This window comes from Mugil cephalus, chromosome 11 (assembly GCF_022458985.1).
Source record: "Mugil cephalus isolate CIBA_MC_2020 chromosome 11, CIBA_Mcephalus_1.1, whole genome shotgun sequence".
NCBI lineage: Eukaryota > Metazoa > Chordata > Actinopteri > Mugiliformes > Mugilidae > Mugil > Mugil cephalus.
The window spans coordinates 11,929,537-11,954,724 of record NC_061780.1 but is presented as its reverse complement, the minus strand read 5'-3'; the positions used below and the strand labels follow the sequence as shown (position 1 = coordinate 11,954,724).

At 41.2% G+C, this 25,188-nt stretch overlaps 2 protein-coding genes across 4 annotated transcripts in view; both read right to left on the bottom strand.

The window, feature by feature from the left end:
• Nucleotides 1–222: 222 nt before the first annotated feature.
• Nucleotides 223–13,793, bottom strand: zbtb32 (zinc finger and BTB domain containing 32). 2 transcript variants are annotated; one of them, XM_047597682.1, is made up of 5 exons: nt 8,775–13,793; nt 5,274–6,335; nt 4,152–4,261; nt 2,337–2,501; nt 223–1,282 (listed from the first exon to the last, which is right to left on the bottom strand). In XM_047597682.1, exons 2-5 carry the CDS (start codon nt 6,302–6,304, stop codon nt 1,053–1,055), a joined length of 1,536 nt encoding a protein of 511 aa, XP_047453638.1. In that variant the 5' UTR covers nt 6,305–6,335; nt 8,775–13,793; the 3' UTR covers nt 223–1,052. The 2 variants fall into 2 exon arrangements, with proteins under 2 accessions (XP_047453638.1, XP_047453637.1); XM_047597681.1 differs by lacking the exon at nt 8,775–13,793 and having other exon boundaries at nt 5,274–8,726.
• An 88-nt stretch (nt 13,794–13,881) lies between these two features.
• Nucleotides 13,882–25,188, bottom strand: part of aplp1 (amyloid beta (A4) precursor-like protein 1) — a 34,259-nt gene continuing 22,952 nt past the window's right edge. Inside the window, exons 5-17 of one of the 2 annotated variants that reach the window (XM_047597677.1) lie at nt 24,725–24,918; nt 24,329–24,636; nt 23,133–23,257; nt 22,325–22,399; nt 21,482–21,640; nt 21,271–21,399; nt 20,855–20,954; nt 20,591–20,758; nt 20,422–20,442; nt 20,262–20,320; nt 20,079–20,141; nt 19,794–19,937; nt 13,882–16,848 (exon numbers count right to left, since the gene is read on the bottom strand). In XM_047597677.1, the coding sequence (XP_047453633.1) occupies nt 16,747–16,848; nt 19,794–19,937; nt 20,079–20,141; nt 20,262–20,320; nt 20,422–20,442; nt 20,591–20,758; nt 20,855–20,954; nt 21,271–21,399; nt 21,482–21,640; nt 22,325–22,399; nt 23,133–23,257; nt 24,329–24,636; nt 24,725–24,918 (1,647 nt within the window). In that variant the 3' untranslated portion in view covers nt 13,882–16,746. The remainder of the gene's footprint in view (nt 16,849–19,793; nt 19,938–20,078; nt 20,142–20,261; nt 20,321–20,421; nt 20,443–20,590; nt 20,759–20,854; nt 20,955–21,270; nt 21,400–21,481; nt 21,641–22,324; nt 22,400–23,132; nt 23,258–24,328; nt 24,637–24,724; nt 24,919–25,188) is intronic. The other variant, XM_047597678.1, reaches the window with a different exon arrangement.

The following is a 25,188-nucleotide window of genomic DNA, read 5'->3' as shown; positions in this document are numbered from 1 at the left end:
AGGCAGCCCAGTACACTACTTGTGTCAATTTAAAATTTAATACAAGCTTTCATAATAACCTGCTTCAGATTCTTCCACTATTTCAAGCTTTACATCTACATATATTTTATAATCAGTGCAATAAGAAATGCTGGGATAGATCTGCTATCTTGTTTATGTGATACTTAAGTAATCAGTGACGTGGCATGTTGATCCATTAAAACAAATAAAAGAAAAGAGGAGTCAAACATTGATTTATTTATTACTACCTGACCCACACGTTGAACTGCAGCACATTAATGAGATGTCAAGTGCCTTTATTCTCTTAATTCATTAGAGTTCACTTTCACCATCTTTATTTTACTGCACAAACTTTGGCTGAAATACTTCTGCTTAAAGGAAAATAACACAGGACCTGAAAAAAAGTCACTGTTTGAAGGGACAAAATAATATAATAAAACTTTAATTAAACACACATCATCGCATTAAATAACACATCATAACACACCAACACAAAACTGGATCAGTGAATGTAAACTGTTTAAATGTTTCGGCAGTTAATAAAAACTTTCCTAAAGTCTGTCTGTAAATATAACATCTGAGCCTCTGGTCCTATTTAGGCAGAGTAATGCATATATGAACACTGGTGGAGGGGGAGACGGAGCGAGAGAGAAGGGAAATAAAGTTACAGTGTTTGTCCTCCTGAGGGTGCTATAAACCTGGGTCAAACTTGCAAGGCTTACACAACCACTCCAATAATTATGAAAGTCAGAGGGAAGAAGCCTGCGTCATTCATGAGTGTGAGATGTGGTTTTAATGCCCGGTAATCACTTTCAATACTTTTTCTGACATGCCATCGCAAATTAGTGATGCTTTTTTTCTCCCCCAGTTTGTCGTGAATGTGGAACAGTTTCAGTAAGACGTTATTGCTACACCCACAACAGGCCCAGTTTGTGCTCATGTATTATTGGTACTTCAAACGAGTATGATGATAATCATACATGAGAAGAAAAAACTAAAGCTACGCCTAAGGAGAACTTTGGACAGTAGGCATCTGTGCCTTGAGGAGCGGCTCAGATATGGGAGATGTACAAGTAGGTGCTGCTGATGCTCCAGTCAGGGGGGAAGTCCTGCACTGCGTGGGTCTTGACGTGCCTCTGCATGGCCACCAGGCTGCTGCAGAACTCCAGGCACACGGTACACTGGTAAGGCGCTGCCCCGCCGTGTGTCCGCAGGTGCTTGATCATGGCAGAGTAGTCTCGCGAGCGCTGGCCGCACAGACGACACTCAAAGGGCTTCTCTCCTTAAAGTAGAGATTAGACAGAATTGGGGAGGGGAGGGTGCCACAGGAAGGAAGACAATGGGGTGGAGAGATGTTTTATCACTTGAGAGAGAGACGGCCTCATACTTTCAGGCACTAAAAGCATAGCAGTGCTCATTTTGGACATTACTATGTATATATATACATATATAATTAATATTAATTATTGTTGTATCTCAAACTGGAAAACCTGAATCTAGGCTTGTTAACTCGATAACACGACTAGACCGCGGCTGTCAATTTTTCCCCTCTTCGCGGATGAATCGCAAAAGTGAGTGAAATCAAACAAACAGGGTCACATTTATCCAAATCATCTACTGTCTGTTCCACTGTGCAGTTTTACTGGTGCACGTTATCATCATGAACAAGAAAACTGCACCCACAGTACTCAAGAATAAAGAGTGCATGCCGTGAACTGCGTGCGGGAAAATTTACGTTAGACACGGCCAGTCTACGCGTCTAACCATTTCAGGTTAATAGTTTTAGTTGCAGGAAGATATTAGACAGAACAACCAGAATTAGTTTTGTGGTAAGAATCTCAAAAACCTTGGCCTATTTTGAAGAGGCATGTTTCACACCATTTCTGTGGTTTGGCGTGCTACAACAAAAAATGTCTTGTGTTGTTCTCATTGTTGTAAACTGGTCATTTCAGAACGTACACTGCAGTCTGTGGTCGCTGGTCTCAACTACTTTTACTCAAATGTTGAACATGCGGAGATAAGCTGTGACACTAGTCACACATACCTATAGGCAAGTAATTACATGATAAAAAGTTAAAGACACAGAACCAATAAATCTGCTTTCACCTGTAACTTTCCACGGCGTGCTAAAAACGCATCTACGATCTGTTTGTTTGCTGATTGAGCCTTAAGTCATACTTCCTCCCTGGCTTTTAAAAATGTCTTATGTTTTTTAACTTTTATTTTATTTATTAGTAAAATACTGTGTGGTATTTTTGCAGACGTATGACAGAAATTGTAGACTATCTGAGTGAATGTGCTTTTGTTCCGCACTGCGGATCAAACTGTGCGTTTACCGGTGTGGACTCGGTGGTGTGTGTCTAGCTGATGTTTCAGACTAAACTTCTTGGGACAGTGTTGGCACTGGTAAGGTTTTTCTCCTCTGTGGTCTCCTCGCATGTCAGGCTCATGCTGTGCCCCATCTCCTCTTCCACAGAATCGACATCCTGCACAAGTTTTACCTGTGAAAAACAGCAAAAACAAGTTAAGGTGTGAATTTTGCGGTGGTCAAAGTTGCATGGATGTTCAAAAAGACACCACGGCACAATTTAAACTGCGGTTCTACCATTAACGGCTGTTATAGGTGTGACTTATTTGTAGTGGTTGCTGTCCTACATTCACAGCAAAGGAGGATGGAGATCTACAGGCTGCCAGCTTATTGCACAAAGACAACTGAATCCGTTGTAGTACTACAATTATTAGTTGATTAAACTATGAATTAATATATGAACCTATGAAATAAAAAAAAAAGATTTCATGATTAATCATTTCACTCGTAAATTGAGCATCTGACGCCCTCTCTGTGGGCTCTGTGAAATAGAAATTTTTCACTTGACATGATGTAGAACACATATTTTTTGACAGATGAAGTGATATCGCTGCTGGCTCTACAGCTATGTTCACAGTAGCAGTCACGCTATCAGTTAACCTGCAACATCTTTATTACAGATATATAGCATTTTAAATGCATTTCTGAAGCCTAAGTGTATTTTTGGTCAGCATCCTGTTGCAAGACAATAAATTCACGAAGCTTTCTTTCCTGTCACGCTACACGCATGTCTCCTCTAAAAATTACAAAGGTGTGATTCTGAGGTTTAGGTAGCAACTCTGTAGCTTTCTGTGGCTCTTGTGCCTTATTTTTTTTTTTCAGGGTCTCTCAGATATGGGCCTCATAGTATAGACAGGATGCTGAAATAAGAAGAGGGTGTACTGTAGTAGGGGAAATAGAGAGAATAAACCACAACAATTGAACACTTACCACTCTAAACGCAACCCAGTGAGACCCGTTGTCATTAGCGTGTTTCCTGTCCAATATATAACTTCGGCTCTACACCTGACATTACAATGCCTACAGAACATAATAAATCTTTTGTAGGTTATTTGATTTATAATAAATAATACGAACTCACTGACAATTAGATTCACTGCTACACTAAAATGTCGGCCAACCGTGTGTATACTGTGTGTAGTGCAGAAAATTCATTAAAAAAAATTGCATTAGTTAACGAAGATTTTCAAAAGTAAAAGTTTTCCTGTGTAACTCACTGCACTGTAAAGCGCAGTTTTACCTAATCAACATTAGTATGAACATGGTGTTCCATTAAGTAGAGATATTCATCATCAGATGTTTATCAGTCTGATTGCACCCACTTGTATACATGCACATGCACGTATGCAAACGTTTGCTCAGGCTCATTTATTTGTGAGGCTTATGTCCGTGTTAAGACAAGTTCTAAGACAAGTGCTAAATCATTAGGTTTTACTTTTTTGGCATAGGACAAACCGCTGTTGCGATGCAGCACATACTGTACTGCTTGTACGTAGCTGTATCTAGTAACCACACTACTGCTCCTGCTGCACCATGCTTTCAAAACCACAACTCTCTTTATCACTTTCCATTGCGTAGCTTCGTAGCTGGAGTCTGTCGAGGTTAGGGGTCATGTCAAGAACTGTTGCACTGCCTTGTTAAATGGATCACTTCTACACAGAATAACCACTTCTACACGGAATACAACAACACGACACCCATCTCACTGTGGAGTAATAGTAGTATGTTCAGTGTGTTTTCGATTATTAAAAAAGGGCACGCTTTGTCTGTCTCATATCGTTACCTATTTGTGTGGAGGCTGACTCCCGCAGCACTGGATCGTCAAGGAGACTTCCACTGCAGTGCTGGCAGTCTTTAGCTCTCGTCGTGCTGGCTTTGGGAACTTCAGGGTAACTGCGAAAAAATAGGTTTTGTGATATAACTGTTGCGTTGATATGTATTAACTGTAAAGAAGACTCATTTATCTGCCTTAGATGAAGACTTACGTCACTGCAGAAATATAAAGAAAGCAAAACTTCTTATGAAGCATATTTTTATACTTGGGTTGCCATATATACTTTTTATTTATTTTATATTTTATCTAATATCTAATACCTAAAATATTGTACAATTCACCCATAAACACCCTTTCATCCCCCTTCAATCCCAACCACAAGATATTTATAATGCTTGTATGGTTCTACAGCGCGTGGGACTTTCATAATCTGTTACAGTAGAGGGAACAGGATACTAAAGAAAATCTATTATTTTTTTCCACAAACACGCAGCTGTTTTGAACATTTTCTTGTGGTAGACACACTAAACCCGTCTAATCACCGAAAGCATGTTTCAGTGGGTGGAAAATCTTGAATTTTGCTAAGGAGGGGAGAAATTTAGGGGTATCCCCTTTACTTACGTGCAGTTAGGTTACTGGGTGGAACATAATATAATATGCAGAGAATTAAAAAAAATGTAGGTAGGTAGGTCACATAAATAAAGCAGGTTTTCACACTATTTTGTACCATCAAGGACCATGGTTATTTCACTGTGTGAAACCAGAATATGATTTTATTGTATAAATATATATATATATATTAAATAATAATAATAGTTCTAGATTTATAGGAAAATTAATTTGTACGTCATTTGCTATGTTGTTCTGTAAAAATCAGGACTTAAGCACTTTTAAAAAGAGTCATACGGGCTTTTGACTGCCAGGGAAGGGTTAACAGTTGAAACTGATGTAGCTGGAAAGTGCAGGAGGTTTGATCACACACATCTACCCAAGCAGCAGTGAGTCAGGTACGGTAGCTGTCGCAAAGGAACAATTGAGCACAATAGCAGATTCTAAATGACTGTGAGAAGAAAAACATGGAGACAATGACTGAAAATATAAAACTTTCCAAAATCTCGAGTTCTGACATACCTTGTTTCACCGGCTTGAACAGTCCCGGCGAATGCTCTCTGGCTGGGTTTCTTTCTTTTTAACAGGCCTTGTTTAATTATGCTGCCCATCCGTGTACTGCCACTGTAAATGTTCTGCGTATAACGGGGTTGGAAGCCCGAGCAGCCGATGACAGAGCTCTGAACTGGAGTTTGAAAATGGGGACCCAGTATGGGGATCATGTGGGGGGAAGTGGAGAGGGAGAATGGGTAGGCTACAGCAGACTGGTTTGCGGACTGAAGGGGGTGAGTCGCAATTAAATTTGAATAGTTTTCTGCTATTCGCCTAAGGGTGCTCACAGAGTCCCACATGTTTGTAGAGAAAGTCCAAGGGGAAGAGAAAGAGGAAGTGCTGGTGCTAGGTTTGGTAATAACACTGTCTCGGTTGTAGAAAGCTGCAGACACAGGGGACAATCGGGGCTTCCTTCTTGGGGATGGTGGACTGTTGTGGTTCTTAGGTGGATCAGAGGGTGAAAGTATTTCAGCGGCAACGCTAACTCTTCCTTTCTCCTCCGGGGAAGCGGCCTTTTGGAGTTTTTCATCATGCACAGGACTTCGTTTTTGCTTCTGATCTTTCTCCTCCGCGCATTCCTTTTCTGCTTTGATGTCTAGGGTCTCTTCACTTTGATCCTCCTCTCTGACTTCGCAGACGAGCGTGTCCAGCTGCTTGCGGCACTGGTCCTCCAGCGGCTGCATCTCCAGCAGCTGAGCAGCCCTCAGCAGCAGGCCCAGATCATCGACAGACACCTCAAGAGCTTGAGCATAGGTGAAGTCCAGAATTTGCTGGAACGTGTGCGGTGAAAAATACTCCAGGGTGCAGTGGACCGGGCTGTCTGTGTCTCCCTGGGCTAGCTGCTGTGCTAAAGTTCTACTAGCACAGGCTAATACAAGACGATGAGCCCTGAAAGTTTGATTCTTTACTGAGATGATGGCATCACAGAGCAGCCCTGAGCGCCGGAAGGTATCTGCCTGCTGCAGGAAGTGGAAGTATTGAGTATTGATGATTCGGATCATATCTGACGTTTGTAGTAAGTTTATCAGAGGTCTGTAAAGAGAAAGCCGAAATGTCACATTCAATCTGATCATTCCTACACTGTTAAAAAGAGTAATGCAACGGTTCCACAAATGCTAATGTTAAAGTAGGAAAATCAGCTTGCAAATCATCAGTCAGGATTGAGTTTTTGATTAATATAGTGTGCTGCTTTTTTTCCCCCAGTCCTTCCACAGACCATTATCTCTGCCGAGAGTCGAGGGGGCAAAATGCGCACGGGGTGATGTCATGATTTGTTTATACCACGAAGAGTTTCTCTAGGGAACTTGAGCTTCAGTTACTTTTCAGTGCTATCTGCTTCATTGTCTTTCGCCACTATTTTCAACCACAGAAAATGTCCTCATAATACACTTGTGTCTGCAGGAGAATTTTCCTCAATCACAGCTGTATCTGTTATCATGGTTCAAAGTCTCGCCGATGTGTGGAAATGTACTCTGTTATGTGAAAGCTTTGATATTCGGAGCTCACATACACACTCTAAAGCCACAAAGCCCGAACAGTATATGAAACCATGACTAATGACTGTACACATGAGTAAAGTTAGAACGTCAACAACAATAAGTCTGTATTTGGGTACAATAAACATGATATGCAAAAGGGTGCAGGGGTGGAATATGTAAATAATGTAAGTATGTTCCAGAAATATTTGGAATTTTACATCTAAAAATGAGAATACGCGGATGAATATGCTGTGGCTGTACGTTGGAACTACCGGATGCTTGCGAGGCTGTCATCTTCACACTGTCTCAGTGTATAATGAACTTTTATGATTATACAGTGTGTGGTCGGTTTCTGAAGCGGAGGTCACAGTACTGTGCGCTATTACACGGGGTTTCTTGTTGTCTGTTTTTTTTTTTTTCTGTGGTGCAGTTGCACTTAGTTCGCTGAAGGTGACTGCTTATGGAAAGTAGATACGGAACAAAACGCCATTTCGTTTTCTAATTGCTACAATGCCCGTGATCGCGTGCATATATATCGTTTGTGCGCTTTTAAAATCTACGGTTAAATTAATGAAGTGATTTATAAAAGTCGAACGCTGTATTTTTTAATTTTTTTTTTATTATTATTTTTAGCAGTTCAATTTTAAAACAGCAACATTTGCAGAGGTATTTTAGTTTCAATTCTGTTACTTCTGGTTGTGTGTTTACTTGTCTATTAAATGCAGAAAGTACAGTAAATAGCACTGCGAACGAAAGTGACAGTTGAGCAACTAAAAAGTACAATGTCAGATGGGGTCAGATGGTTTATTATAAATTTAACGTCACCACAACCATTAAATATGTCTTGTAGAGTGAACATTGTAAAGTAAGACGCCCAAGAAAATTATCCTGCAAGTCAACCATGTATCAGTCTGTCATCTGCGTATATAAGTATAAAGCACCTGTCTTTGTTGCTGCGCCATTTACGGCCATTGTCAACAATGCACAGCTTGACCAAAATGTATTCTACGAACGGTTTTAATTTATCTAGCAATTTATTTTTATTGAACAATAATAAGCCCCGTGGTTGTGTAGATCCTCAGCATTTTGTTCCGTAGTCATTTAAATTCAAAACAATGACAGCATCAATAATGTTTTGGTGGCAACACTATGAAGATCGTAATTAAGCGGGTAGATCCGTACGCCCTTCCTTTCTTTGACTTTGTTTTTATGAACTACTTTATTTTATGTGAATTTTTATTATTATTATTTATTATAAGTGACGTTCTAAGATGTTCTGTTGTCATTTGGAGAGACATTTGAGAAGCGTCGCTGCCCTCCAGAGCGAGCTAAGTGCAGATTTTTGAACTCAAGTTTGATCCATTTGTTGCATTGTATTTTCAGATTTTCTTTCTTTTCAAATTGAAGCAACTCACCCAGTGCCATCAGATTTTTTTTAAATTGCGCTGTGGAGCAATGTGGGTAGTTACGCTCTCGTGGCGCAGCTGGCCTGTGCTGTATTTTGATTTCTAATGCTTTGGGGTTTGCGAATATTGCCTAAATAACTGATACTTTTAAAACACATTTGATTTCGTAATAAACCAGTTTATGCAATTATCGATTCCCTCTGCTGAAGCTCAAACCTGCAGTGCACTCTTTCGAGATTATGACATAGTTAGCAGCTCCTCTCAGTCACAGCAGAATCTCAATGCTTACACAGGGGAAAACCATGCATGCATATGTCAGATTTACACATCCTCTGACAGGACATGAACTTGCACTCATACTCCCCACATCTCACATGTAAAGGACCGGAGTCACAGGAGAGAAGCTTGATTTAAAAGACTGTGTGGGCTACAGAAGATCACTAGCAGAGTGCTAGGCTGTGCTTACACCAGATCACAGAGAAACACAGCTCAAAAGACCAAAGATGAGAAAGGTAAAAGTGTATCTGCTTGTGGTTTCAAGCCGAGGAAACTTAAGAAGCAGCGAGCTGCATGAATGAGACACTTACCAGGTGTTTAGTGAATATTCTCCCTGGAGAACGATGAGCTACCTTGTGTCATGACTGTGAAGAGACTTGTAAAGTGACATGTCTGTCGGGGCACAGGTTATGCTGTGGGCCACGGTGGTTTCCTCTTTGTCTTTACAGTCCCTCCTCTTCAACTCAACTCTCTCTCATTGGTGCATTGATTACAGTGCTACATGGCTTTCTCTTTGTAATAAAAGATAGAGATTTTTGCCTAAATAAACCAGTCCTTTCCCATATTTTGTTTTATCTTGCTTGAAGTGTGTAGGAAGAGGTTTGTTTTCTGTGTTGTCTTCTAAACAAAATACAGGATATTGCTGCTGCATGCAAAGCACATAATATACGTGAGGAAGATTAAAGAATAAAAATAAAGTGTGAAAATAGGCAGAGGCAGAAAAACGAGGGCAGCGGTTAGATGGACATTTGCGTGTCTTAATGATGCTGTACACATGTACATGCTGTACATGATTTCCTGCCCTCCAGCATCATTTGCTGGTCACTACATTAATAGACCGTTCAGCGCTGAAACAAAAACCACTTCAAAGACACTGATCTGTGACAGGAAACATACATACCAAAGCCCAGTGGTACTGATATGTAGGGCTAGGCCTCACTGAAACCTGCACGCTTGAAATAGAAATATCTGCATTGCCCTTTTGATATGTCAAATGTCGATATGACAACCTGCAAAAATAGACCAACTGTAGAGAGGTGAGGTCAGTTTGTGACAACCTGATGGTTTAGTTTATCGTGTTGCTTTCCTTTCCCAGCCTTATTTTGCCGTTAAATTACTGCAAATCCAGTGGCTTTAATTTAGAAGCATTTTCTTAATCCTCAGTTGCGTGTGGCAGTTTGGAGCAGACACGCATGTTGTACCGGTGACACATGGCAGAACTCTCCTCACGGGCTTTCCCCTTCAAACATGGTCTGCCGTTGACTGCGGCACCATAGAGAAAATATCTATGACTCTGATAGGCTGGGAGTTTAGTCTAGTGGTGGGCACATTTGCCTCTGTGGCCCAGAAAAATAGTTGCACTGTCTTCTTTAAGAAAACTTGCCATGCAGTGCGTACCTTGCATACATATGCAACCATTTGTGAATAATCCAAAAACTAACCGTGAACACGGCGGAGCATTGGGCAAATAAGGAGCGAGACGTTACAGGAGGGACAAGCAGCTTCTAGCACAACCAGGCCTGCTGCAAGTGAACAAAGAAAACAATGTTCATTACAAACTGAAACAAAAACTACACACCAAACACGGCTTGTCAGGCATGCTCTCTGCAGTATTTGTGTCAGTTGCTGGGAAGGTAGCACGTAACCTGCATGCAGACAACAAATGGCTGTGTGCTTTTGATTAAATGAAAGTGTGTAGGATCACGTAAATTTACAGGGTAAAAGCACACTGACATAACAGGACGGTGTTACAGTAAAATGTTGATGTTCATGATCAAAATTCTTAACTCTTATGATAATATTATATATTATTACTTTAAGTCATACAAAGTTCACTCAATGCTTACTGAAACTGTGAACATTAAAAAGTTCCGTTTTAATAATGCCTGTGATGATTAATGCTGAGCGTTATCATATTAGTCTGGGAACAAGATTTTTTTTCACTTCTTTCATATCTGTGCAGATTCAAAGTCTTAAAGGTCATGGTCATGCATGAGTAGAAAGAAAGTGGATCCACTAATTGTGGGTCTTTCTTGTAAACAAATTAAAGCTCACTGTCCACCAAAAAGCACAGTGCAAGGGTCATGGTAGGAACAGGATAAACAGAAGTTAGAATACACGTATACACGAGGGAGGTGATTTTGGCCTAAGGTAGAAGGGAAAGATATACAGTCCCTGTTACATGCACATGCTCCTCAGCTTTTGAGATAATTGTGCATAACGTACTTCTGTTTTTAGTAAGTGAAAAAGTTAGATCTGTGAGAAAATGGTCAACACCAGCCTCTGTGCTGTCATTTGTAATTTCTTACCAAGAAAGTCCACAACTACATAGAGGCAGCACCTGGAGAAGGTGCCACTGTGCCCTCTTCCATGGAGCCTGACTTCTACATTATGCATTACCTACTTGTGAAATACTTCAAAGTCATTTTAAGCATTTAAAATCCAACTTTCTTGTTTGTCACCCTGTGGTCTTCTTTTTGCCAGCTGTTGTTCACACATTGCTGCATAAATCAACATGTTATAAACACCTGGTTATCACTGGCAGAGTGATAAACCATTGGCAGAAATATCTAATTTGTCACTGATGTGCACATGTGAGAAGAAAGGAGAAAAGACTATTAGAGTGTTATGGACCGTACCCATGACCCATGCGATTGCAATGTCTGTACATGTTCCTGCTGTGCTGCTAAAAGGGGGCAGTTAGACTGAACTAGCAAGTATGTACATCTTATTTCTATTGGCGCTAATTTTGCAGATGTGTCACCCTGGTATTCTTCTGGGGGTGGCAACACCCTATCTCCAAAACTCTACAGTAAGGTGGACTTGGAAAGACTCTTTCCACCATGGGTTCCACCGACCTTTAATTCTGAAGTCACCACTGTCCAGTATCGCAGCTTGACGCCATGACAGACAACTGTGCACAGACATTACATAGCATGATAGCAACAACACTTTCAAGCATATGCATGTTTATGCATGTTTAATGGCCATTGCAATTGACCAGTTAGTGGTTGTTCATATATATTAGTCTAATCTGTCTACTTTTTCTTGTGCAGCATTAAAAAAAAAAAAAAAAAAGAAGTCTGCAGGATCTGCCAGTACAAGTCAGACTACAAGACCCAAAGAGCCACAGGTTCTGTGTCCATGTCCTATGATGGGTCAACTCTCTTCTGGGAGCGTAGGAAGGACTTGCACATTACTGTGGTTGTGGTTGATGGTTAAGACCAGTGTTATTTAAAGACGAGGCCACTTGTCCAACTCACCCTAAAAATAGAAAGCCTAGTTTTATTATCAGATTATGCTGCACATTTCTCAATATAAAACAGCCAAAAGCAGTTTAGCAGACATGTCCAAACCGAAGGGAACCTGTGACATATTAAAAGGGAACAACATGTGATCTAGCTATGCTTGTTTGTCACTTAGACATCTGTAAAGACTTGCTTCCGGCAGCCATAAGAAGCGTTGGGGTTTCTCAAACCAATTTTTGAGATGCACGGAGGCATGGAGGAAAACAAAAGTGAGCACTGAATTAAATGTCTCAACATGCATGATAATGGAAGATAGATTTAGTCTTAACCACAAGCTAGTTCCCTGGAAACGGAATCGATCACAAGTTGTTGCATTAGATGTGTATCTGTGTGTGGGTGCATGCGTGTCTACAAGCACAGGTACATGATGACCTTTGTGCAAACCTTCGTCGGTGCAGCCGTCTGCTCAAACCACTGGACAGTCTGATCTCATCGGTTCCTCTCAGTGAAATTAACATTATACCAACACTTAAATGTCATCTTGCTTAGTATGTGAAGGAGACATACTGAACTGATGCATAGGGCTTCACCTACCAGTAATATCAAGACTGTCAGCCCCCCCACACCACACTCCCGAGCACCTGCTATCCCCTCACTGTCAGTTAAAACAATCACCATCAGATGCCGGCAGACCCAGCATCAATGCTGACTCACTGGGGGTGTCTAACTGTGTGGGGTATTTGAGGTAAATGGCTCATCTATGCACATTCCACAGTGTGCTCTTCACCGCCCACGTGTCATATGATGATAATGAAATCCAGCCTTCATCTGATCAAACGGCCATGTCATGCGACAGCATCTTTGATCTACCTACGAAGGCTTTTAATCTCCGCATGCTAAGGGGTTTCATGTTGTTGTTTTGTTGAATGAATCAAAGTGTTACTGAACTAAACAAAAAGCCGACTCAATCTGCGACGCGATTAAAGTCTGGTTTAATATGACTTGCTCTGCATTACCACAGTGGCGGTATGTGAGCAGTTCACTTCAGAGGAACCACTACCAAGATGACTGATGTGCTCTGGAGGCATCAATGACAAACTGTCACTGTACAGCCACGGAGCCTTTTCACAGTAATCTGGGTGAGCAGGACTACCCGTCAGTGTTGTGGTTTGGAAGAATTGAATTTGTGCAGGGCTAGGGGCTGGGGCTTGACACTTCTCTGCAATTTGTGGGTGAAGGAAGTGTGAGGCCAACCCACGCTAGTGACTGTCAGGTGAATTAGCGCTTGAGAACTGTGTCACAGCTGCCTATTAGTCGGTTTTACGGCGGTCCCGATGTTTATTGGTGCTTATCGCAGCACACCAGGACAGGGTTGCGACTTGTGAGTAGCGAGGCTCAGATATGAACGGAAACTTGCGTACACAGATACAGTGAGACATTACTCAATGCGGTACATTAAGTTCAGGAAAATACTCATCATATTCTAAGAATATTATAATGAGATGGAGATTGTAATAAGATATACAGTATTCTGGTATTGGTTGCTTTTCTCTGTCTCGGTTCTTAAATGCTAATAAAAAATATTTTAGCCTAATACTAATAGGGACATTTCTATTCTATTATTTCTGTTACTCATTAAAACATAGTATTTCTTCAGCTCGATAAAGTGAATGAAGTGATGTCATTAGCTTCTCCTAAAGTTAAGTGCACAGATGACGCGTGGCACAAGGAGTCAGCGAAACTCTGTTGTGAAAACCGTACCTTTATCTTGGTTAAGATTTTTATCTTACAGAAACGTTTTACTTCCAAATGCATTACGTCAGTGTATGACGCTCTAAAGACCAGGATTAGAATATCAGGCAGCGTGACTGGCAAAATCATTGCAAAGTTATGGTGTAAAATAGTACAGCAAAGGTTTTTAGTTGTACTTTAGGTTTCCTTTTCCAAAGAAATTCAACTGAGGAGATGCATAAGAAAAAAAAAGCTACTTTCCAGTGTGAGTAACCCAAAAGGTTTCCCCTTTTTGGCTGTGGCTTTTACACCACAGGCTTTAGTTACATCACAGTCAAATTTCATTCTCCTGCGCGTGGCCTCTCTGAGACTGCCCATGCGAACAGAAAGAACTCTGCATGTTAACAAGAAGACTTGAAATACCACACGGACACCGTCGTATGGGTCATTCATTTTTATTACACTATTAATTAGCTTGACCAGTTTTAATTTGTCAGACTGCTTGCAATACAATTACACAGAAAACATTATTATTCATTTATTAACTATATATTTTTTTAAATTTTTTTGCCAAATTGGATTATCTGTCTGATCACTCATGGAGCATGTCTTTGGTTCGGGGTCTGAATGAAAATGAAGAACAGCTCCCTCAATAATCCCGTCAGCATCCCTAGAATTAAGCAGTATAATTGAAATCCGACAGACAGAATAAATGTCTAACATTAAGCAACCTGTACACAAATGGAGGAATTTGGTTCAACTTGTGCTTGGTGCCACTCCTTGTCAATTAGGCAGAGGCCATATATCTGTCTATAATTCACATTTCTCAACGTTATAAACTCGTCAGTGTTTTCTCATACGAGCTCCTAAAATTACACGTGAAAAGCATGACCCTTAATCCAACTGATTGTTACATAGAAATAAAAAATACGGAATAATTACATCCAAAACACAGCATTGTAAAAGGCAATAATGCAGCAATTAAAATCTCAATAACATTGTTTATATTTCATCGGGGAGTAAGAGGACAGACCAACAAAGAAGTCTAGAATTTCGACAGAGGACATAAGTACAAATGTGATTTGAGTAACTACAGTATACACCATTCTAAGTCTGCTAAATGCTGGTAGGAAACCTTCAGTGGTTTGGGAAACACAGGCAAGCTTATTCTCATCTATGGTTTCAGTAGTATCATTACAAGATCAACTGACTTAAACTGTGAACATACAATGTTTTCATTCACTAACGTAGCTGTACAAATTATACAAGGGCTTCTCGTCACCTGTCATAACTCAACCGCAACCTCCAATTAACTTGCTTAAGGTGAAAAACAGGAAATTAATGCTGAATGAAAACTCACATTGGCAAGATACTCAAAAGCTCTCGGCTAATGCCAAAGCAAACTTCACATAAAAAAAACAAAAACAAACAAACAAAAAAAGTCATTTTCTTTTCCTCCTAATGAACAAGTGCGTTTTTCTTTTTTCCTTTACAGAAAATGTCCACCAGACTTCAATAATCAAAACGTGGCCTTATTTTGGCTTGGATTATCTGTATTGCAGCAAACAGTTAAAGACCGATGAACCAAAAGCAACATCCCACAACGTGACCTTTCTTAATCAAGGTGGTCCGACATAGAATAAACGTGGCTAAAGGAAATCAAACAGCCATACTAAGCTGTTAAGAATTAGCCAGAAAAAAAAGGGGGATTCCCTTTTTTTGCTTACCTATACGGGGTACTCAAGTTGATCATAAATATGACAAACTACAATGAGTCATTCTGTGAACAGCTTCTCGTGAAGAGAGTAGCTTAAATATAGCATCTGAGGAGAACTAGCATTGAATGTTGTTCAGGGATGCCAATCTGGCAGACCAGAAGACCAACAGTACTACGAGTGTGGTCTGTCTTTAGAAGCCGCTACACACTCTGGCACTACACATTACCCTGCCCTCTTTACACTCTACTGCCTTCCACAGTATTAACTGTAACACACACCTGCCAAATGTGAAGTTCAATAGTCTGCTACACAAAGTGATGAGAAGGGCATCAGGCATGTAATCTGCTGGAGGGGTTTAACTCCACTACTCCTACTGAGGTTTACAAGGGGAATGATGCATTACCGAAAAGAAGATGGAATCTCAACGTCTATCTTAAATACATTCAGAAAGTAGTTGCTGTGTCGTTGTCTTGTGCTGGTTTTTACAACAGTCCGTTTTCAATCAGCCATGTTAGGAAAAATGTTTCTCCTTCTCGTAACAGCACAATGTACTATTTTTACGTATTATTCCGTTACATCAATGCAAATTAATCATAGAAATGTCTACATCTAGTAGTATGTATTTCTTACGTTATTTACAGTGTCTTTTGTCGTTTTTGAACGGTGACATTTCCGACTTTTCGAAAGCAATGACGGGAACAACACAAATAAATACAGCAGCATCATACACCAAGTTGTCATGCTTTCGGTAAAATAACGGACTCCAGACTATCCTGTCTTGCAGTTCTTTAGTTTAGCAGGACAAATAAAACAAAACAAATCACCGACTAAATTTCATAATTGCTATATTTTGATCAATAATTTGGGCAGATCATCAGAGGTCAAAAACATGGAGCATTTTGTACCATCAGCACATGATTCATGATCAATTAGTGTTGTCTTTTTGAATTTTCTTGTTTTTAATGAAATATATCAAAATGCTCTGAGTCCACATCCTGGCTTTATGTCCATATCTTAACATTAGAGGTACCCTCCAATGTTACAGAAGCTCGTGGAGGTAAGTTTAGCTTAAGTTTTATCACTAAGTGTCTTTTAAAATCGAGAATTACACCTTGATTTATCTCACTCATACGCATCTACAGAGATACATTATATCTAACTGTGGTACGATTCAAACAAAGAGACAACTACTGAAAAATAAATACTATAAAGCATTATGCACCGTTCAAATTCAGTTTCTAGTGAGGAGCAATAGGTCAAGTCATGCCACAGGGATGAAGTGAACGATCTCAGGGTCATGAAATGTTGCTGTAATGCAGAGAACAATTCTCAGACTCTAACTTAGATTACGATAGGTGACATATTATATCTCATTATTCACATTCTGGCAATGATGACAGGCTGTTGTTGGTCATTTACAATGGGTTTGGGATTTCCCCTGACTTTTTCAGTTATATTTGCAACAAATCATAAACCCACCAAAGGGGGTGTAGCTGGGACACCACTGGAAGGAATAGTGGGGGAGAGGAAAGGGCAGGGGAACAAAAACGAGTGGTCAGGCATGACTTGCTGGCAGCCCCAGTGCTTCAGTTCATCTGTTCAAAGAATTTGTAGGTAGGGTTTTCATAGCCATGGTTTTGCATTTTGTTCAGCTGTCGCTCTTCGGGCGTTAGCATGGGGTCGACCTGCTGCGAGACACACAAGGGCTTGAATTATTACACACATAAGATGAAGAAAGAACCACATCACCAGCAGAGAATAGATTGTTAGCGGAATATGAAAAATGTGACAATCAATCAAATGGAGCCTGTGAGATCAGAACATTTGGAGGTCCAAGACAGCTTCTCCAGAAGCTGCTTTGAGAATGCAGAGAGCACTGCACAGGTCACAGATATGTTAGTAAGTGACAGGAAGCAAGTTTACATTTTGACACATTGCAGAATGTGTCAAATTTACTTGGAAAATTTGCAAATTTGCAAATGTGTTTGGAAAACAAGGGGAGGAAGACATATGACAGGAAGAGGGTTGTCTGAGGTGTGGTTGAGATCGAGAATTTCAGATAATTTCTAATCACGGTATACTATGGCGATCTATATCTCTATGTAACATTTTGAAATGTTGGTATACTGCAAATGATTTCTAGGCTGAAATGTTGAAAAGACAGATTCACTCTCAAATCTGTAGCTAGAACCAGCCATGTGTCAAAAATGAAAGCCTCTAAACATGTATTTCTAAGAATTCTGTGCCTCCTTCGTTTAATCAGCTCTAAAGCAAAAGTGTAGAAAAAAAAAGCATTTGATTATACGCAGGTCTATACAGTGGTGTGAAAAACGTGTTGGCCCTCTTCTTGATTTCAAATTTTTTTGCATGTCTGTTAAATGTCTGTAAATGTTTCAGATCATCAAACTAATTTTACAAATGAATGATAAAGAAAGTCATTGAGATCCATCAGTCTGGACAAGGTTATAAAACCATTTCTAAAACTTTGGGACTGTGAACCACAGTGAGAGCCACTATCCACAAATGACGAAAACACGGAACAGTAGTGAACCTTCCCAGGAGTGGCCAGTCGACCAAAATTACCCCTGTAGCAACAGTGCGTTTACATGCAGAGCTTACTTGAGCTATGCTCAAAATTCGACTATCTGACTATAGCCCTTGTCCCAGTTTACATGGAACGGAAGAAAATCAAATAACTGATGGGAACATGTCCTCCTCCTCCACACTAGGTGTGGATATGTGTCTTTTCAGTGGGATTATACCACATCAATATGGTAATTTTCCGGTTGATCCATTGCATCACATAATAAACAAGAGTTGTTCATATGGCAGACCGGCATTTCAAACAACAACCTGATGGATAATTGCACAGCTCTTTTAATCTCCTACGTAACGTGCGCGCTACTTTTGGTACAGGTAACGTATGTGCTATCGCTCGGACGGTTCTTCTACTGGCTCTGTTTACCTTCTTCTTCTGCGACTGGCTTTCTTCGATCTTTTTGTTCTAGGGTCACACGCCAGTGCGTTATCACGTTATCCAATTGTAGTCCAATTAAGGCGTATACATGGCAGACAAAACCGAATTCCAGTCGCATTATCTGGGTTTCTTAATTGGATAAAAAACTCGCAGTAACGCAGTAAAGCAGTAACGTGTTTACATGCATGTTGTCCAGCTAGAGTCCGATTAAGGCAATAATTTGTTTTTTTCATGTGCATGTAAACGCACTGAAATAACTCATCTAAGAGATCACAAAAGACCCCACGACTACATCCAAAGAACTGCAGGCCTCACTTGCCTCAGTTAATGTCAGTGTTCACGACTCCACCAAAAGAAAGAGACTGGACAAAAATGGCCTGCATGGCAGAGTTCCAAGATGAAAACCACTGGTGAACAAAAAGAACATAAAGGTTCATCTCAGTTTAGCAAGAGAGCATCTTGATGATCCCAAAGACTGACAAGAGAAAAGTTAAACTTTTTGGAAGGTGTGTGTCCCCTTACATCTTCTGTAAAAGTAACACCACATTTCAGAAAAAGAACATCATCCCAACAGTAAATCTGGTGGTGGTAGTGTGATGGTCTGGGGCTGTTTTGCTGCTTCAGGACCTGGAAGACTTGCTGTGATAAACGGAACCATGACTTCTGCTGCCTTCTGCAGCAAGTCCACCTCTGAATGGAAGAAGAAAATCTAAATGAGGACTTTGTAATGGCCTTGTCAAAGTCCTGACCTGAATCCTATTGAGATGCTGTGGCATGAACTTCAAAAGGCGGTTCATGCTTGTAGACTCGCTAACGTGGCTGAATTGCAACAATTCTGCAAAGATGAGTGGGTCAAAACTCCTCCACACTGCTGCAAAAGACTCATTACAACTTATCGCCAACGCTTCATTGCAGTTGTTGCTGCTGAGGATGGCACAGCCATTTATTTAGGTTAGGGGGCATTACTTTTTCACACAGGGTCAAGTAGGTTTGGTTTGTTTTCCCTTAATAATGAAAACCTTCATTTAAAAACTGCGTTTTACTTGATGATCAGTTAGGGGATCAACACCTTTTCACACCACTGTAGGTGTTAAACGAAGCTGTGCCTGCTGTTTTCCTGTCTTTACACTATACTGCAGTGAGCTAGTAGCTTAATGTGCAGATGTAAGAGCATTGTCAATATTCTCATTTCACTTTTTGCAAGACAGAAAACCTATTCCTTTATACTAAAGGATGGCACCAGTGGGCTGCTAACTTCTTTATAGCAGACATAAAGTTAATACATTTGACATCTTCGCAACATACTACTGGTTTCCTCATCTTTGCTTGTGTTACCGCCGGTTTCACACCATGAAAGCACAAATGGTTCCCTTGTTGTTTAACATTGTTACACTGCAATAAAATCCAACAATTTGTTAAACTCTCATGTTGCATTTAGGCACATGTTTTGTGAAGCAAAAGGAATAATATGATAAGGTCTGATGATGATAATAAGGGGTAATGTAAGAATACTGCTATACGACAGTTAGCAGAGGTCAGTGAAGGCAGGAAAAGAATTGTTGGGATGTCCTAATTATGTTACTGTAACATATATGGTAACGCAAGGTGTGGTCTTGGAAAACTGCACTCAAATGAATGGTATAGTTGGGTTCGTACCTCTACAATGCCGTGGCTGATGGTGCCGTATGGCTTCCTGCGCACCAGCAGCAGACTGATTACCATCACCATGGCAATAGCAACAGCTACCACCAGCAACCCCACCATGGCGCCGCGGTTAAACGTCTCCAAGGCGTCGGGTTGCTGTTGAGGACAATAAACATAATAAAGAAAAACACATAAACAAAAAAAAATTATGAAAATAAATGCTACACCATACACATTCCTTCACAAAACCAACCTTATTAAAATAATATTATGAATATAATATAATTACGCTTTTACCAGTTCATCTCTTGCAATTTCATTGGGCTTGGCAGCCTGCTTGAGCTCTGCAGAGGTGTTGATCTAAGAGGGACAAGGTACAATAAGGGTATATTTCTGTAACCAAGCGCATTACCAAACTCGGATGGAGTTTATCTGAACCACTTCCAGCCTATTAGACTGATACATTGCTCATCATCGTACCTTTTCCTCATATTCGTCAGTAGGGCCTCTCTCAGACGTGGTATAATCGTATTCATCCTCTGCAGACATCAGGAAGGAGACAAACATTAGCACTGAGGGAAAGTAAGGAGTATTAAACATTGGAAACACCCTGTTTTAATGATACTGATTCCTATCTCACCTCTCTTATTTGACTGCAGCTCTACGGAGAAAAGGAAGGAAAAAACGGATCATTAACAAGAGCGACATGAGAGGAGTCATTCATTGTTTTACATGTCACTTACACAATTGGGACAGACTCAAGGATGTGTGTATGCATGTATGTATGTGAGTAATAGGTGGATGTGTACCAATGCGGGGGGGATAAGGCCTGTTCTGGAAGGCCCTTTCCTCTTCCTCTTCATCGTCCTTCTCCTCCTCGCTCTCGGCTGGCAGAAGCTCCTCAGTAGTGCGAGTCTCGGAGAATGAGGTGGTCATGAGCTCGCTGATGTCTCCTCGTTCCGCCTTGACCAGCTCCTCTGTGAATGATACATTGAAGACAGTCGTTAACACCGATACCTGACTGAGTACAAACAGAGTGGCCTCCAGGTTTGACATCTGGCAGTTGTCCTTACGGATATCGCTGTGTAGTTCCTCGGCTAATGTAGGGTCCTTGTACAGTAGTGCAAGACTCTGGTTCATTCTCTCCTCAATCACATGGAGATGTGTGTACACCTGAAAAATATGAAAAAAAAATCTATGTTGAACTTAGCTGTGAGAAGTCACCTGGTTCTTTAAGTAAATTCACAAAAAAAATGAAGCTAAGATCGATTTTCATCAAGTCATGTTTATAAAGCTGCTTTTGAAGTTAAGAACGACTCACTTTGATCCAATTTTAATGAACTGAAGACTGGTAGCTGCTTCACATATTGAGTTAAATAATTATTTAGTTATCTGTAGAAAGTACTTCAGCACACAATGTTCCGTATGTTTTACCATCAGCAGAAAAGAGCCTCTGAAGCAAATGCCTCAGAGACTCTCAGAGACGCACCTGGAATTTCATCTGCTCAGCCTTCTGGGGGTCAACAGCGACAATGTGCTGGTAATGCCTCAGCGTGTGTCTGCGGTCCTTCTGCTCTGCAGACATGTACCGCTTCAGAGCCTGCAGCACGCGTTCAGGCTGGAAGACAGGCGAGACAGGTGACATTCACTACCCGTCACCACAAAATCTGTTACATTCTCATCTGCTGAGAGAAACTAACCTGAGGGGGGTCGGATTGTACAGCAGTCAGATAGTTCTCCAGGGCCAGGCGGCGGTTGTTGTTGAGTATGGCCTCGACTCTTTCGAGATGGGTCTCTACCAGCCTCTGCCTCTCCCCAGCGACCTGCTCCTCCAACGTCTGCAGCACAGACTGGAAGTGCTGGTAGAGAAAGGATGTTAAGAGCTAAACATTTCATTCAAAAACGCAGATAAATCGATAGACGGGTAGACTTTATTGATTCGGTGAAAAATACAATAAAACACACACCGATCAGGCATAACATTATGACCACCTTCCTAATATTGTGTAGGTCTCCCTTGTGCCTCCAAAACAGTTGTGACTCATCAGAGAATGGACATGGGTCTTCTGAGGGTGTCTTGTGGTGTCTGGTAACAGGATGTTGTTAGTGGGGGGCTTTGGGTTCTGTGGGTTGAGGGGAGGGGCCTCTGTCAATCAAACTGGTTCCAGTGCATCCCACAGATACTTGATCAGTTTGGGATCTAAGGAATTTGGAGGCCAGGTCTGTGTCAGGCTGCATCCTGCTGGGGATGGCTTCTGTCATCAAGGAGCTTCATTGCTATGGGGTGGGGGTCCCTGGTCTGGTCTAGGTTGGTTGTACATGTCTAAGGAACATCCACATGAATGCCAGGTCCAAATGTTTCCCAGCGGAACATGTCAGAAGACGGTCAATGTAATTTACTTCTCCTGTCAGCGGTCGAAATGTTATGCCTGATGAAGTGTGCACGTATGTGGATAAAGACAGAGACAGTACATTGTGCAAAAAACGGTGATATAATGAGTATGAGTTCGTAACTACCGAACTAACAGTAAATGGATGCTTACCTCATTCAAGGCCTGTCGCTCTGACTTTGGAAGATTTTTTGATTGATTGTCGGCCTCTGCCCATTCCTTCATGATCTGAGGGAGCGAAAGGTACAAAATCAGTTTACTGATCTAGTATCACACTACGTCTCATATTCACGTTATTTAATAGTTACAGGTACAGCGGTAGCAATTTTCTCATGTGGACCCAAAAATATTGCCCTGGTCCCTTAAAAATAGAAGGGTTTCATTATCTTCAACTGTTCAAACTGTTCTCCTCTTCACATTTCAAAGCCAGTTTCAGTGGAAGGTTAAACACATTTGTGCATCCGTACAGACATGGAGCCCGGCAAAACAGTTGAGCTAGACATTGTAACGCTATCATAACTCAAATCAAAGAGAGAATCTTTGCAGCTGTACAGCAGCTGTTTTCAGATTGCGAGTAAAGATATGCACCCAAACATGCACAAACACAATCTGATCTTAGACTGCATCTTAAAATGTTTTTTTTTTAATCAAATAATTTTTGAGTCCATAGCAAGGCGTTGATGTCTTGCATTATGTGCCCAACAGTTAAAAAATATTAGCTTATTACCAGACATCATATTAATATCTCGATGCAGTCTATCGAATTTAAAAGGGGATTCCCAGCCTACGATGTGAATTTAAAGCCGTACCGCCCTTCTGGGGTTTTCTCGTTATCACTTCCTCTGAATGCAGGTGAAAGACACGGAACATACCTCATTTCAGTTTCATTCAAATCACCTGTCAACAGTGTGATCTGCCAGCTAACGCGCTATTAGCCCGCTCCTAGCCCTGGGAAAATTACCTCATTGATGCGCTTCATCCTGCGCTCCTCCAGGTCTGTCTTGGCACGCAAGAAGTTGGCATGCTCAGTGTCGTCCACCGGCTTCTCGAAATAAACATCGACGCCATCTGTGGGACGAGTCGTCACTGAAAGGGAAGGACAGGAAACAGGTTGCTGCTGTCACATTGGCTGTAAGGGCCAGATAGCAATTACCCCGTGATTAAAGTGACAAGACTTGCATTGAGGAAACAGGAAAAAGGGAGGGATGACATCTTTATATGACCTTTAGAGGAGTAGGAACAGTTAACTTTGAATATGAAATTGAAATTGATTTATGTCGCACACAAGATTAAATGCTGCCATATTGGTTACTGAGAAGTAGTGAAATTCAAGATGACAAGTACAGATACTTGTCGGTTTTGAAAATAAACTCAAAATGGCTTGAGTGCTATATGTTTGAGAACTGGCTGGATGCTTTTGCAATGAAGGCGAGGTTAGCTTTTGTTTTCTCTGAAACTTGCACAGCACAAATTGGAAAAACACCGGGAGTCCCAGACCGAATATGCGTCACCGTTAGACTTTAACTATTTACGTCACAAATGATGCTATTAACAATGTTCATTTTAAAAGTTGATCGAGGAGCTTCACTTCACTGTGGATTGTTTTGTGAACAAGCATAAGAGTCTTTACTCGTTTTTTTTGTTTGTTTGTTTTTTTGAAATTAATCATGCTTTCAGACAGGATGAACTTCTGACAAAACCATCGCACACTCGAACGAAAACCACATCTGACTGAAAAGCAGCTTTTCCTATAATTGCTTACTCGGTTTCCCCTACAGATACCGAGTACTATAATCATTTACCCTCCTGAATATGTTTTTATTCAAGTTCTCATGCAGAGTGGTCAACTGCTCCATTTAGTGTGCACACCACCACAGCTTGAACCCCCCTGAGGCCTTCGTGTATGAAAGTGTGTTATGAGCCAGATCAGACACACACGGGGTGATCAGTATAGATGGACAGGAGGCTGAACTAGAAATAAACCAAACACAGCCCCTGTATATGTTTAGAAACAGTCACTGCATATGTGTTGGTAAAAACAAAGCTATTCTCAAGCAAAGAAAAATGAGATAACGGGGGTTGTTCTGTTTCCATGGGCCACGATTACCAGCGTGATAACAACGTAAAGATGAAGAGAAAAAAGTGAGGAAGACTCACAGCTGTCTCCCTTCATCAGAGATGGCGAGGTGGTTGGTTTATGGCTTTTCTCGTAGTGCAAGGAGTCCAGATAGTCTGATGTCTGGTAGGGACCTGATTCAATGGGGTATTCATAGTCCTCTGGATCTTTCAGGACTATTGCGTCTTCTTCTTCCTCTTCTGCCGCCTCCTCCTCATCAACTTCCTCCTCCTCTTCCTCCTCCTCCTCCTCCTCCTCTTCCACCACCTCGTCATCCTCCTCTTCCATGTCGGCCTCGTCCACGTCTGGATCAGGAGAGGGGCTTGGGGTGGGAGCTGTCACTTTGGTGCTGTGGAAAAGTCCGTGGTCGTCACTCTGATGACTGTTAACGCATTCATCCTACAACATATCTGTGAGGTCAAGCTGAATCATCTTACATTGAGTTGATTTTTCCACTCGTCTGGGATGGAAGTATCTGCGGACCAGCGGGGATGTCTCTTTCCTCCGTCTCCCCTTTACCGCTAGAGCTCCCTCGGCCTGGGCAGCAGACGTATTCAACGCCCCGAAACCTATCCCCACATGGAAGCAGCATCCCGTAGCTGTGGAGCTCCAGATTGTCTGCAGAGCATTCCTGTCAACGTCAAGGGAAAGAAGTGAAGAAAAAAGAGGCGCCATTCAAACGAAAGTTTACGCTGACGTCTCACTGCACTCGTTGCAGAGTGTTGAACACTGCTGCCTTTCCTCTCACCTTAGGTGGGAGAACATGAACCATGTGAATGACACATTGGTCAAGTGTTACATTGTGGGTTTTATACCCACTCTACACATTACCAAAATGCACCGGTGGAAAGTCTGATAAATAATCACCCTTCTCACTTAACATGCCTTTGACTTTTGTTTC